At 40.1% G+C, this 15,094-nt stretch overlaps 1 protein-coding gene across 3 annotated transcripts in view; it reads right to left on the reverse strand.

The window, feature by feature from the left end:
• Nucleotides 1-15,094, reverse strand: part of TFDP2 (transcription factor Dp-2) — a 52,936-nt gene that overhangs the window by 31,051 nt on the left and 6,791 nt on the right. For all 3 annotated transcript variants that reach the window (XM_005489453.4, XM_005489452.4, XM_005489451.4), the window contains exons 2-3: nucleotides 10,584-10,677; nucleotides 5,032-5,098 (exon numbers count right to left, since the gene is read on the reverse strand). In XM_005489453.4, the coding sequence (XP_005489510.2) occupies nucleotides 5,032-5,098; nucleotides 10,584-10,625 (109 nt within the window). In that variant the 5' untranslated portion in view covers nucleotides 10,626-10,677. The remainder of the gene's footprint in view (nucleotides 1-5,031; nucleotides 5,099-10,583; nucleotides 10,678-15,094) is intronic.

The raw sequence follows: 15,094 nt of genomic DNA on the forward strand, positions 1-15,094 counted from the left end.
TGTAGGAATTTTCCTCTTCTCTGCTGCAACTGAAACTTTTGACCCCACTACCTCCAAGATCAGCTCTCATACTATTTCTCCTCGTCCCTTTTCTTACCAGGGAAAAGAAATAAATTCCTTTCTCTGGTGTTGACAGCGTAAGGTCACACGGCCAAGTGCAGTAAAATTGTGAAATGTGGGTTTTGGCTCCCAGCTCTTCCACCACAGGCTCCAGCACAGGGCTGCCTCCAGCTGCACCTCCCAGGCTGCAGGAGGCACGGGGCTGTCACGTTGGTCCCTGCCACAGCGGCCTTGTGGGCTCACAGCCCTGGACAAGGCTCAGGCCCACCCAGCACAGCCAGCACTGGGCACAGCCACACCGACTGACATCCCTGGCACCAATGGCACCCGTGGGATCCAGCTGCACCTGTGACTGCTGAGAACATTTCAGGGATGTTCCCTCACACACACATGCAGACCCATGGCCAAAGCCACACAAACCCACCAGATTTACTGAGCAGCCTGGGAAAAGCCACTAATAAAGCACTAATTAGCAGCTACTGCTGCACTGTGCCTTCATTTACAATGGAACATTGGCACCACTGGGCTGACTTCAGTAAATGCAAGGGTCATTCAAATGACCTGATCTTGATTTTAAAAAGACATTTGCTTACATATGGTGTGTGTTTAAATGTCTTTTTGGCCAGAGTTACTGTCAATAAAAAAGATTTTCATCTTCTAATCCCTACACAAATCCCTCATTTGGCAGCAGTACTGTCAAAATAATCTTAAGAGTTGAATAAGTTTTCAAAGAAATGTTTCCCTGTCCTTATTCTAACTTTCAATTTTCCTCATTGGCAAATATAAATATGTGGATGCGTAGATCTTGAAACACAGATAGGATGAAAAAGAAACAGTTTGCTTTTATAAGTGAGGTATTTCTTATCCACAGTGGCCAGAAAGAAAGAACAACCAAATTCTTCACAGTAAGAGGTTGCTTTGTCAGCAGTTGAAAAAATAGTAAACAGAAAGTTTTATCAATTACAAATAAAATATTCCTCCCTACCATTTTCTTTTTTTCCAAATAGCATCATGGTCCCAATACTCCTGTAACCTCAATTGCTTCAAAGATTATTATTATAACATTATATTATTATACTTAGGAGGAAGTGGATGTGACAACACATTCAACAGATTTCGGTATTCAACTGAAAGCAGAAATATCATCAAACTATATACACTATCACAAAGCAACTGCAAAGGCTTTAAACATGACCAAATTCTATGTAAATGCCAAGTCTTAATAACACCCATCATTTGGGGACAAAAAAGATTACACTGATTTATGTCCCGGGGCACAAGAGCAGTGAGTACAGTGATAAGCTGAACACAATGAGCCCCATCAGCCCTGAGTCACGGTAATCTCACTGCATGCAGGAAAAGGTCAGCACAGATGGATCAAACTAGAATGATTTGTATAATAATACTCAATTCTTATATAATGTTTCTCAGCAGTACTTTCAAGGCACAAAGGAGGTCAGTGTCATTATTCCCATTTACCTATGGAAAACCAAGCACATGGGAAAGAAACCCACTTAAAACTCTCATAGGGAGGCTTTAGCTGCAATACACAGAGAGCCATCCCAAACTGAGCCTCCTTAGCACTGAAGCAAATTCAGAATAAGAATCTGCCAGTGGATATATATATATGTATGTTTCAGAACAAAAGCACTTTGCTTCTACATAAATTATTCTTCCATTCTTCAGTCACCACTATTGTTGCTTCTCAGGGAGAGAAACCAGTGTTGCTGTAATTTCACATTTTAAACAACCATCATTCCTACATAACTATTTTCCTGGCATTTGTGCAATAATTTTACTGGTGCACAAAAAGAAAAAATCAATTTAAATGATCTTCAGCTTCAAGCAGTCACAGATAAAGTTATTCATGTTTATGTACATGTATGCTCACATGCACACACAAAGCAGCTCACCAAACTCAGTTTAAATCATTATGTGCCACCCTAAATAGTCTAATTTCATAAACAACATGCACTCCTATACAAATACGAAGCTGAATAAATTTTAATGATTTTTTTTTCCCTGTATAACTAAATGTGTTGGGTCTGCAGCTCAGTTGCAAAGATAATCAGAAACAATGTCAACTGGAGAATCTATAGAATCTGTCACAGCCAGTTTGAAGGAGACCATGGCTGATGGGGAGCATAGCCCAACCAGCTGGGGTTACACACAAAGCATACAGCAACAAAAAAACCCATTGAATCTTCAAACAAAACACCAGGGAAGTGGTGGTAATTTGGATTTCATATTCAGAGCTCTGAACAAATGTCCACTTTTAAAAAGTGTCTCAATGACAGCTATTTTTAATAATACAGCCTATAGCTTGACAATGATGGCAAAAACCCCAGCTCAGAGCTGTGAGATTTCAGCAGCCCATTGGGATATTTTGGAATAATATATGTGATGTGTCCTCAGGGTTCTCTATTACACTAAGATCAGTAAATTTACTGATCTCCAAGATCAGTATGATAAAAACATATAGAAAAAATGGAATTATTATTGCATTACTAGTACACAAATATTTTCTTGGTACATTTCTTCATTTGTGCATTGCACAAAATTACTGGGCTACAAACCTAACTTTAAAAATTCCACAGAGATGAAATCAAACAGATATGTATAAAAGAAATAAATAAAATGGGGCAGCCAGTTTTTCAATGTACTTCAGGCTTACACTGAGCAGTACAATTTCAGCCTTTCACTGTTCAATTAGAGACAAATCTACAGGAGTGAACAGCTGTATGAATCTGAAAGCACCAGGCACAGGCTACGGATTACTGCTGCTGATGTCTTGGTCATTTCAGCAGATCTCTTCAAGCGTACAATGAAGTACTTCTCCTACAGCAGCCCTGTGCACCAAGTTCTTAAAACACCAGCCCTGGCAGGACTTAGTCAAAGACAGGTACTGTGTAATAGAAAGATGCACTGAAATGCAGTTCATTGTGAGATTGTCTCGGAGGTGCAGATTCCCGCCCAAAGCAAGGCCTGCACAAGGGCTGCTGCTTCCCCTCACGGAGCCTGCTGCAGGATTGCTGCTCTGGGCCTGGACTCCCCCTTCCCTCCACAGCAGGAAACAAAGAACAACACACAAACTCATAGGAACTGGGAGTACAGTAACAAAGAAGTGTTAACTAAGGACAGCAAAATTCCTCAAAGCCCTTGGGTGAGTCTGCATCAGCCACTTCAAGGTAGGAATGTGCAGCCATGGCCCAGCAGCAGCAGCAGATGTGCCCAGCTCTGGGTGCCCCTGGCTGTGCCCTGGCATCCAGCCGGGGTCTGGGATTTCACTGGGCTGCTCCCCCCCAGGCCCCCTCAGCTGGGCAGGGCAAACAACAAACACACACCAGTTATCTTCTTGGAGAGAAAAGAAAAATGCAACTTGTTTTTAAGCAAAAATTTCTAGCCCTTGAAATCTAATGCTTTCAAGAAGGTTTTCAGTAGAGTAAATGCCCTCTCTCCTTTGTTTTTGAACATATCATAAATGCATCATGCCTCAGTCTAAGGGTGTTATGAAGGCACAGTATAAATAGGCCCAGACATGTAGCAATAAATTGCCTTTATTTTTATTATAGCAAATTATTTAATTTAAATAATGTATATTTAAAAAAACAACAAAAAATTCCGAAAAAGAATCAAACAAAAACCCACCACCACCAAAACCCCAAAGAAACCAAAGTGCCTTTACTAGGAAGCTCACAAAGCCCTGTTAAGAGACAGTGGACCTGAATGCCTGTTTGGGGTTTTTCTCCCCCTCCCTAATTTCCAGAGTTCAACAGTGGACATGCCAAAAGAAGTAAAGGATATTTTAAACTGAAAGTAAGAGACAGCTTAGATACTGGCTGTACCTGTACAAGTTTTCCCAGCTTTTATGGAATATTTGATGTTCTAAGAAGAGTAATCCATTGTGAACAAGATATTTCAATAGAGGTGGCAACAATTTCTAACTATACCTCAAGGTTAAAAAAAATCATTAGATCATAACATTTTAAAAATATACAAAAATGGAGGTAATAATGCATCCATCATCCCAGAAGCAAAACCTGACAAAGAATGGGATATTCCTAACAGTAATGACCCATACTTTATAAAGTTATTCAGTTATTTTCTGGACAAATCAATTGCTTGTTTCAGAAATTATTGAAAATGTTGCACTTAGTCTTTTTCCCTAGCAACACAGCACAATAATCACAAAACAATAAAGTACAATGTGCAATAAATAATTCTCTAAGGCCTCCACCAGTTTGTCATGTTCTGCAAAGTTTAGAAAATGAGGAAGATACTGTAGCTCCAGCCATTTTCTGTTTAGTTGTCTCAATTTTTCAGTCTCTTAGGTTTGATGGCATCAGCCAGAAATCAACCTTCCTGCTACTACATGCATTGGATTATTGCAGTGGATAACAGCAAACCAGTATTTACTTGGAAAGGTTGATTGAAATGTTTCCTGAACTGCAAATCCTTGAGTTTTCTAATATAGATAAGGGGTTCATTTTACTGCAATACCATGGCTGTTATGACTGATCATAAATTGTTTTTCAGTCAAAAGTGATTAATCTACAAGTGCTAAGATAAAACAGAACAGGACAAAACATAATTGTTATTGTAAATTGTGCAGAACATTTAGAAAGAAGTATGACATCATGCTTAGCCTTCTCTGTCATTTTGACTACAACAGAATCAGGAAACTTTAAGGGTGGGCTAGAAATTGGGAAATTCAGCATATTATTCACCATCAAGGAATGAAAAAAAGGGCTTATGTTGTCCTCTTATTATTTTTACTAAACCTTATTTTTCCCTCTGAAATCCTGAAGACCTTCCCATCTTTGCTACTGACACATGTTGATATTAAACAACTACACGTGGGCATGTATGAAATATGTTTTGAACATTTAAATTCTGAGTACCCAAATGTGAATCAATCATATATTGCAGTGACATAAGTCTTAATGTATGTATCAAATAGAATTTTCTCACCTTTTGTTGGACTCTGGTTCTGATCTATAAATCCTTTCAAGTCTCCATTTGTGGATGTCACACCAACCTGAATAAAACATTTTTGAAGTATTAAAATATGATAAACCTTTCTATGTTTTCTAATATGCAACTAACAATATTATGAAAGCAACTTTCTGCATTATGAAACAGCATAATCCTATGGACAGTAGAGTCTAACAAGTGCATGAGACTCAAGGCAAGGTATCCAGGACATTTGGAAAGTCTGCTTTTAACTAAGTTGTTACCTAAAAACCACCCTGAATATTCTGTGTACTACATATGGCCCAAGCAGCCATTCTGGCACCATCCCCTCCAAGTGCAAGGGAGCAGCTGCCACCCCTACCAGCAGAAATCTGCCCATGTCCAATTGCTCAGCACCAAGCTCACAGTCTGCAGGTGTGAGATGTGACTATTGATGCATTCTAAACACATACCCAGCTTCAGAGATACACTGATTTACTGAGGGGAACTTACTGGAGACATGGAACACTTAAAGCTTATACAGAATAGCACAACTCAGACTTTAGCATGCACACTAAGCATAGGAAGGTGTAATTTGTACAGAAAAATACAAGATCATCCTGGATGAGGAAGGAAGAGATGGGAAATCCCTCATATCCCAACCTCTTTTTAAAATATTATAAAATTTGAGTACTTCTGTAAATCATTGGGACAAAGGGTTCCACTATCCAAGTTAAAAGAAGGCAATCATATAATGAAGGATCAAACATTTTGCTTTATTTTACAGACGTATGTAGCAATAATGGAACCTATGCTAGGGCCACATGAAGAATTTTAATATACTCCTGTCAGAGAATCATTTAATTTTAGGTAAATTAAACTTAACTAAAATAAACTACATAAGACAAAATAATATCTGCTATAAGCATTCAGTCTCTCAATATTCAGGAGCTAATTTTTGTAGGGGAAAATCTGCACACACTGCTTTGTGACACTCTTGAAAATACTTCTACTAAAATTTTTCCCCATCAGGAGACACGTAAGAAGATCAACTGTTGCACTACTCTGATTGTAAAACACTGCCCAAATGAGCTCAGTGATGGCTCCTATAAACAAACCCCTCGAGATGCTCAGTACAGCCCTCAGTTTATCTCAGGCATTGTCACTGTCAGTGTCCCTTCCCTGCCCTGCCCGGCACACCCAGCCAGGGCCTCCTCACTCCCACCTTGGGCTGCTGTGCTGTCCCCAGGGGCAGTGTCACAGGCTGTCCCACTCTCTGTGCTGTCCCACTCTCTGTGCTGTCCCCAGGGGCTGTCACAGGCTGTCCCACTGTCCCTCCCAGCAGGTGGCACCGGTGCAGCAGCGATGCAGCAGGGCGGGGAGGGCCCGAGCAGGAACACCCGGGTTGGAGCAGGGCAAGGGGAGGAAGACACAAAAAACCCCACAACGCCTCCTTAGCAGGTTTGGCAGCACACCCAGGAGAAGAGCAGCACTCCAGGAACTCCTGTACATGGGCACAAGAACACTCCATGTGTGGTGAGAGGCCACTGAGGGTGTGCTCTTGAGGAGATGTTTAGCAGAGCTGGGAACTGCACAGGGCAAAGCTCTGCAAGGCCCAGCCAGGGGAAGAGGCTGCACTGTTGGCTCACACCTCTGCTGCCTTCACACCAACAACAGTGTCAGCTTCTCCCAGGAGCCCTCCCTGCCTCTGCAGCAACTAGAACAACACCAATGGCAGAAATTTTAAATTCAGGGAAAGAATAGGGGCCCACAGGGATAAATATCATGTTAGATTATGGGCCTCAACTCATTCTAAGAGAAGGGATTACAAGGAACATCTTCAAAGACAGCACTGGAATGTGTTCACAATTGAACATTCACTCTAGATCTACAACTGTACATTTCCCTATTAATTCAGATCAGTGTTTTAATCAAACACTGAAGATGACATACATATACAGTGTCAGAATGAAAATTCTAACTTCCACATTTAATTCTCTGTGTGTGTGTTGTACTTCAGTGATCCAAATGACACAAAGTTACAGAACCTCAGTTTGCACAGAAATATGTTGTTTTCATTACAATGATCCTAGTAGCACATTTATAAAGAGCAGCACTTTTCTCAATTTTATAATCCTTGTATCTAAGTTTAGAAGAGCTTGAAAACAAACTTGAATTTCATGAGAACTGAAGTGAGAAGTGTGGCAGATCTAAAGGAATTTGTTTCTCCTGCAGAAGAATGATCCTAAGTCCTCAGAAGAAGCAATGTGTGATGGAACATTATAATACTGCAGCACAGCAAGACCTTCATAGGATTCCATCTCAGTGTTCAAGAGGTCCCAGGCCATGTTGTTATCTGAGACAGACCACACACTGCTTTTGGGAATCTTGAATTGTAACAACTCCTAAGCTGAAACCAGTACACAATCCAATGCTTAACTGGAATAATCTGTTACTTTTTGTACTGCTCCTGTGATATTTCTACTTTATAACACTGGCCCAGAGCGCCTGGATTACTGGGCATGGCAGGAGCTGGACTCTGCTTCTGTTCATCTGCAGCACAAGGAACCCAGCCACGATGGAAGATGAAGAAAGGACCTGGCAGGCCTTTGCACACTACTAAATATCTTAGAGTTGGGTTTACCTTTCCTGTTAGTGACTGTTTCCAAAGAGGGTGAGGGGAAAGGAGGATCCCAGGCAGAGCCCTGGAGGGGGCAGCTGCCCCGAGCAGCCCAGCCCCCTCTGCCTGGCTGGGCAGGCTGTGTGAGCACCCTGAGCATGAAACTCCCTCCATGCTGAACGTGCCAGGAGAACATCACAGCCATTTCACTGACCCCATCTATGGCAAGAGCCACCCTCTGAGAAGCACTGACAAATAACTTCACAATCAAAACTTAACAGTCTTATTCAAAAAACTTGCTGAAGTTATACCACTCATTTGTTTGAGTACACTAAACTAAGATTTACCACAAGTATTTGCTCTTTTTTCCCCTCCATTTGTTAATACTGTTTTGGTGTCTTTTTACCTGAAGGACCAATGGGAAAGGAGATACAAAACAGGCAAGAAAAAAACCCACATTTTCTTATCTAAGTAAAGAATGAAATAACCCAGCTGGACAGGGTGATGTGAATTACATCTGGGTACAATGTATATGGTAAGCACATAAATATCTTTTTTCCAAAAGAACTTTTATTCAGCATCACTTCTTTGGTCGGATTAGTTTTCTAAGGAAGGTCAAATTACCCACAAACAATATTCCACAAACAGATACCAGCAAGGGTCCTGTGTTTAAAGAAAATGAGCAGCGAGCCCAGCCTGGATAATTTTCCCACCACATGCTCAGAGTTAGGAAGGAAAAGCAGTGATGTGGAAGGTTTTTCATCTTGCACACACATCCAGTCTCCAGGAACATTCTGGCATGTGCTTGAAGCACAAGCTGGCTGGACAGGAGATTGCTCAACACAGCTTCTTGCAAGGTGGCAATTCCAGCTGTGGCATTCCAGGCACAGCTCACTGCACTGCTGTGATGCAGCAGGAGCACACACATCCCAGCTGAGCTGCAGGGATTGCAGAATGCAGATGTGGCAGCTTCCACATTTGACAGAAACCCTTCATGAGTTTCATGAAAGATGCTCAAATTCCAGTACTTTAAACTTTCCTTTCCTTGATGCTTCAACATAAAGGAAAATGATGGAAGTACTCTCAGAAGGAAGCTCTCTCCCTCAACTCTGCAGATCATTTCTGACACTGTAACAAATATTAACCTCACATTTGAAACAGATTTTGAGCTGCAGAAACCCCCAGGCATATACAGAATCTAAGCCCTGCAACTCTGCAAATTCAGAAGCATTAGGACCTTCTAACAGCACCAGGAAACACCAGGGCTGGCACTGTTCTGAGTAACCACAGCAATTCTGAGTAACCAAGGCTGGGAAAACCCTAAGAAGTGCTACCAGTGACACAAAGCATATGACCACCACATGAACAGGTAAACAGGAAAACTGAGTCCTACATCCATCTGTACCACAGCAGCTGATTTTTTTAAACATAAACCCATAAATATTAGGTATCTGACTAGGTTTGCATCATTTTGACATGCAAAATTTCAAAGTATGCATACCAATAAAATATTTCTTCTCTAAAGTAACCATAGCATTGTACTGAAGTATACAACAAAATTGTATTTCTGTACTCAGAAGAAGAGTAGGTTACCCAGAGTGAATGTCACATCTCTCCTTGGAGGTTTTCACACCCCAAAGCCCTGAACAAAGCACCAAGGAGCTGGGTTCAGTGTCAAAGAGCTTTACACAAACCCAGAGTAGATGGGCTCCTGAAATCCCTTCCAGCCGCTCTATGACTATTACACAGCACTCCATGGATTTTATTGGGATTGGGATTTATCCTTTGACTGCATCAAACAAAAGGTCAAAGCCACAAATGACCTGGATTTGTGCAGCTGTCCCACATACATCAGCAGAATTATTTATTTGGACTAGAGATAAATATGGCCTATGAAATAATGAGCAAAGGGCTTTGAATATACACATCAGTTCACTTTATGTCTTGGTAAACTTGAGTCAAAAAGTGAGATATAAGACACCTCAAAGCCTGGAACCACACACCAAATGAAGCTTTTAATAAAGCCAACAGAATTTCCAACACTTGAGAATTAATTTAACCAAACTGTATCATTGGCACCAATCTAACCCAATATGCACAAAAGCTTTTGGGGGTACTGAACAGAGGACAATCCTGGGCTACCTGCACTTTCACTGTGGGGCACTTCTTTGGTGGTGCTGGCTCCTAAACCCACTCAGATTTAACAGAATGCAGGATGTCAACAGGCAAATTGCCCAGGGCCCAAAGTCACCCTCAACTCACTGATCACCAGGATTAACCAGAACTGTTCTCTGCACAGGCTGTGTACCTCAGGAAGCACAGCTAATTAGGCAGAAAATTAAGGTCAGGATGTTAAGACATTTCATAAGCTTCCTCAGAACTCGGGATAGAGGAGTCAAATATAGAGCCTGAGACACCACTGCAGGCTGGGTAACGAGCAGGCACAGGAACCAGAAGGCCTCCAGCCTTCCAGAAACCAAGAGTACCAACAGCAGCCAAATAATATGCAGTCCTTCCATTTCTTCTTCAGATCTGAGATTCAGACTCAGTGGAAGGATTTTACAGAGGTGCAAAGGTGAGAAGATTCAACAAAATGTGCAGCTTTCACATAAGTTTGAAGAAATGTTAGAGAGATCACAGACACACAAAATATCTCAAGTTGGAAGGGACCTGCATGGATCAATATGAAAACAGCATAAAACATTGCCTCAGTTATCAATCTGACCAACTAAACTCCACATGCTGAAAGAGCTTCTAACCAGTATAGATTTATCAAAATACTGCAGAAGATGATGGGGTACATATTTGTGGTATACAAAAATCAGATAAGATTTCTGAATTTGAAGGTCTTTGTGATTGATTTCTTATATTTGTGCACACAATTCTGAAAGTCAGCAGTGAGTGGCAGAATGCCAACATGAACAGTAACACGTTGAAGAGTCATACTTACATTTTTTGCCGTCATGTCAGACAGTATTGCTCTATATTTCATAAAGCCATAAGAGATCCCTTTTCATCTTCACAGAATCTTTAAAATGAACATCCTGTAAGACAGTTAATGAAATACCTTAGTTGAAACCCAAGCTTCTGAGAAAATAATCACCACAATAGTCAGATTCTGCAGAGATTCTGAAAATGGTCATTGATTGGAACAGGCAGAGATGAAATCCTATATATAAGGCCCAACTTACATAAAGGCCTGACTACATTAATGTGCTAGCAAACCATGTTATACCATTAGTAAAGTTTTATAATTAAAACCATGCAATTTTTGCATTTAATGCAGATTGGCTTTAAAAAGGGAAGTGAATTACTTCTCTCCACTGTCTCTTTAGCCAACAACAGAGAAGGCTTTTAATCAAATGTATATAAAGAAAAAAGAGAAAACATTCAGAATTTTTAGGAAACACACAAGAAAAAAAACCAATTCAGCTCTAACTCATCTTTTAAATATTTTCATGCTTTTTTATTAAGCCTGTGTAGTTAGAATTATGATATTAGAATTCTAGGAAAAGATAAAAATTTTGGTACACCAAAAATAGTTTAAAATGACTTATTTTTTAAATGAAAGCTTCCAGAAGCCTTACAGAAAACAGAAGAAAAGTTACAAATCAATGTTGTCAACACAAACCATTTTAAAGATAGAACTGACTTGACAAAATGTTTAGGTACCTTGAAAAGTACTTTATAAGTACTACTTGCAGTTTAAAAATGGACTACACAAGACATTTGAATGAATTTGCATTTGGATGAATAAGAGAGAGAGAACTGTTCACACTTTGAAGTGTGGAATCAATTCAGTAAAATTAGGAAGACACCTGAACCACTTATCAAAGAAGAGTCATGACCATTTACAGCAGAACTCAGCAGCTACATAAGTAGGATGCAATTTATGCCATTTCCTCTGTATTTTAACCTATGTCAAGTTTGAGCATGGCCAGTGCCTTCATCTCCCTCCAGGAAAGTGCCAGGGTTGTTTCAGTAGTGTGTGCAACCAATGAGGAACTCTACCATCACTTCCCATCACTGCTTGAGTAGTTTTGGATAACCCAGAGAACTTTAAATTCTAGGCTGTTTGTTTCTACACATTTCTCGGTTTATTCAGACATCATATCAATTAAACTGTTAGTAGAAAATGATTTTATTCAATGTAGAGGCATCCTCCACTTCCTGTTGCCTGAGTTGTACTTATCTTCCTTGGTGCCTCCCTTTATTGCAGCCATAATTAAGCAGTTACTCCAGCATGTGAACACCACACAAATCTACCAAGACATTCTCCTGTGAAAAGTTGGACATTTCAGTTTCACCACAAAACATCCAAGAAAATAATACAAATTTTTCTCTGACTTTGGAGAAGATACTACAAAGAGGTATCTGCTCCCACCCTGGGGAAAGGAGCTACTGGATCTGCAGCAATCCTGAAACCTGAAGCCATAAAGTGACAGAGGTCATGGCAAGGAGCAAATACTGAATTCTTGCAATGCAGCTGAAAATTATGATCTTTGGTGCCTGTTCTTTTTTCACATTTCTGACCCCTGCAGATGAACTCTCCAAATCCATCATCTGGAGCTCTGGCCAAAATTCCAGTTGCAGTCTGACCTCCCTCTCTTTAAGAGGCTTTACAAGTAATTCACTCCAATAAAATGTAGTTAAGAACATAATTGCTGAGCAGTTTTAACTTATTTGCAGATAAGCAAACTAGGTTCATCATGACAAGTTATTTGCTGTCAAGCTTAATGATGCAGAAGGTATTGTCCATAAACTATTACAGTCCTTTGCCACAATGCTCCTCAGCCAGTAAGAACAGTTGGGATTCTTCCAGCTTTATGAACACATTTTGTCAAGCCCCAGCAGCCAGACTTTGTGACCCCACCATCTGCCATGACCTCTTGTCAGGTTCAGACAAAAGAACCGACACAGATGGCCTCAAAATGGAGATTTTCTTCATTCCCAGTTGCTGCATGTGCATGCACCACACAGACAGAAAAACATAAAACTCAACCTTTTTTCTTCTTTAGCTGGTTTCTACTGAAATGCAGTGCATAAAGACAGAGCCCAGAGCACATGAGACACAAAGATTGCTTTTTTTGGAACTACATTTGTCCCTTCATAAGCTAAGTCTTGGTTTATAATCCACTCCCATAAAATTGCCTTTTGGTCACATATTGTATGGTAAAAGGAGCCAATCAAACTGCCTGACTTTGTAAACTCTGAGCTGTAGCTTCTTTTAGAACATATTTTCTAATCACTTATGCCACTGATATTAAAAAGCCAGTTTGAGCATGAAATTTACAGAAGCCCAGGTAATCAAACTCTAGTTACTGCAAAACAGTACAGGAGTTTTATCAGTTTTATCTGTACCTACTCTAGCTATGAGTTAAATGCCAAATCTATTCTGATATTTTGGTGATTTTGAAGCTGAATCCCAGTGCAACAAAGTGCAAAACAGAAAACAGTTATCTGCAGAGTAACATTGCATTCCTTTTTATGTTTATTTTCTATCTATTGTCCTGTGTTATTTTTAAATTACCCCATAACATAACAGTCTGTTCTCTGCTTTACCAAACTTGCCCTGGTTTCTCTTCTAAAATTTGATCAGTACAAGTCACACCCTCACCTGGACCAGCACCATGCAAAGATCCTCCCCAGTGCCCACAGAAAGTGCCATTTATGTAAAATTACATCAGGACTAAACATCTACAAATGAAGACAACTATTGGACAATCACCTAAATTGTTATGATGAAAAGTCTTTACAGAACACATGAAAGGTTTAAAAAAAGAGATATTTTAGTATACTAGAACGATTTTTATCACCACTAAGGAGTGCCTCTCCTCATTTACCTGATAAACAGTATTGCAAAGTGAAAACTGTTCCAGGTAACTGGGTCAGCTGAGAGGAAAGTGCGATGAGTTTCAAGAAAAAGAAACCTATATAACACCAGTCTTCCCACAAGAAAGCAATTTATACTCTTCATATCCCTCTCCATAGTACTAACTTTCAACTATTACAAGGCTGATTTCAGAAGACAGCAATAACAAAAAGACTCCTTATTAATCAGTACAGGCTCAGTTTTAAACCTCTAATTTATGCACAGCATCTACATGGCTTAGACCACCTGTTACACATATGCTGCTTCAGTGTGTCTCAAGTTTTCAGATCAGTAAAATTTCAGAATTATTAAGTACTTAGCAGAAATCCACCTGCTCCCAGGATGTGTTTCTCCAGTTTGTTCCTAAAACATGTTTCAATATCTAACCCCTTTAAAAAAAAAAAAAAACAACAAAAAATCCCCCCGAAAAACCAAGACAGGAATGCCATATAACATCCAGCTTGTCACTCAATGAAGCTCTTCAAAAAAGCCAACCAAGGTATTTATTCAACAAGTCATACACAGGATGGGAAATAAGTCACCACCTTCAGCTGTCACACAGTAATTTTTATTTTGAAAATAACATTAGAAAGTAGCTCTAAGGAAGCCCTTGAAAGGAACTCCCACCATGACGTGTATGATGAAGGTCTGGCAGGTATCACAACTTATTTTTCCAGCCTTTACTGTGAGGAACCATAGGCCTTCAAAACAGTCCTAGTAGATAACAGACAAGGTGGTTAGAGAGACTGAACAAAGCAAGTCTGACTTGACCACTGAAGGATATTACAAATTTTAACAAAATAAAATAATTTGAGAAGAGTATTCAGTTTAAGTGTCATTGTTTAATCACCTTTACTTGAGTTAAAAGGCTGCAGCCTGTGAATTCAAACCACAGAAGTTGTCCCAACTATACAACACAAAAAGGAAATGAGGACTACTGCTTCAAGCCTAGATCCAAATGAAAGATAAAACTACCTGAACCCAAACTGAAAGTGAAGATCTCATCATGTAGTTAAGATCGAGCAAAATGCCAATGTATCATCAGAAAAAATTAACTGACACCTCCTGGCAACAGCAGTCATTATGACTCAAGTTTACACAGCACAAAGAACTTGGAAAAACAGAGCAGGCATTCCTGCAAGTTCAATGAGTATAAACTGTAGCACTTCAGCTCCATGAGGGAGATCCACCAACCCGTGTGCTTTGCTAAAAGCAAATGTCCCCTCAAGGACTTAATGTAGCAAATACTGAGGCAACAAATGAATTGGATCCCACTGGGGACTCAGAGTGGATCCCAAATGCTACAGCCCAATTACTGCCACTATTTATTGTATTTACTCACTGTTGTACCTATTATTTACTACCAATGCACACAGTATATGACTGTACATGTATACATGACTGGAAAAAGCACTGTTTGATGGAGGCTACTGAATATCCTGAACCCCAGCAATGAAGACAGGTCTGAGCAAGAAGAACACATAACATGGGAAGAAAATCCAAATCTGGATTCAAGCCCTGTCCTAGCTGAAAGTGCTCAGGGTCTCCATTCATTTCACTGCATGCTGACCCTCAAGCTCTGCTGCCTG

This window comes from Zonotrichia albicollis, chromosome 9 (genome assembly GCF_047830755.1).
Source record: "Zonotrichia albicollis isolate bZonAlb1 chromosome 9, bZonAlb1.hap1, whole genome shotgun sequence".
Taxonomy (NCBI): Eukaryota; Metazoa; Chordata; class Aves; order Passeriformes; family Passerellidae; genus Zonotrichia; species Zonotrichia albicollis.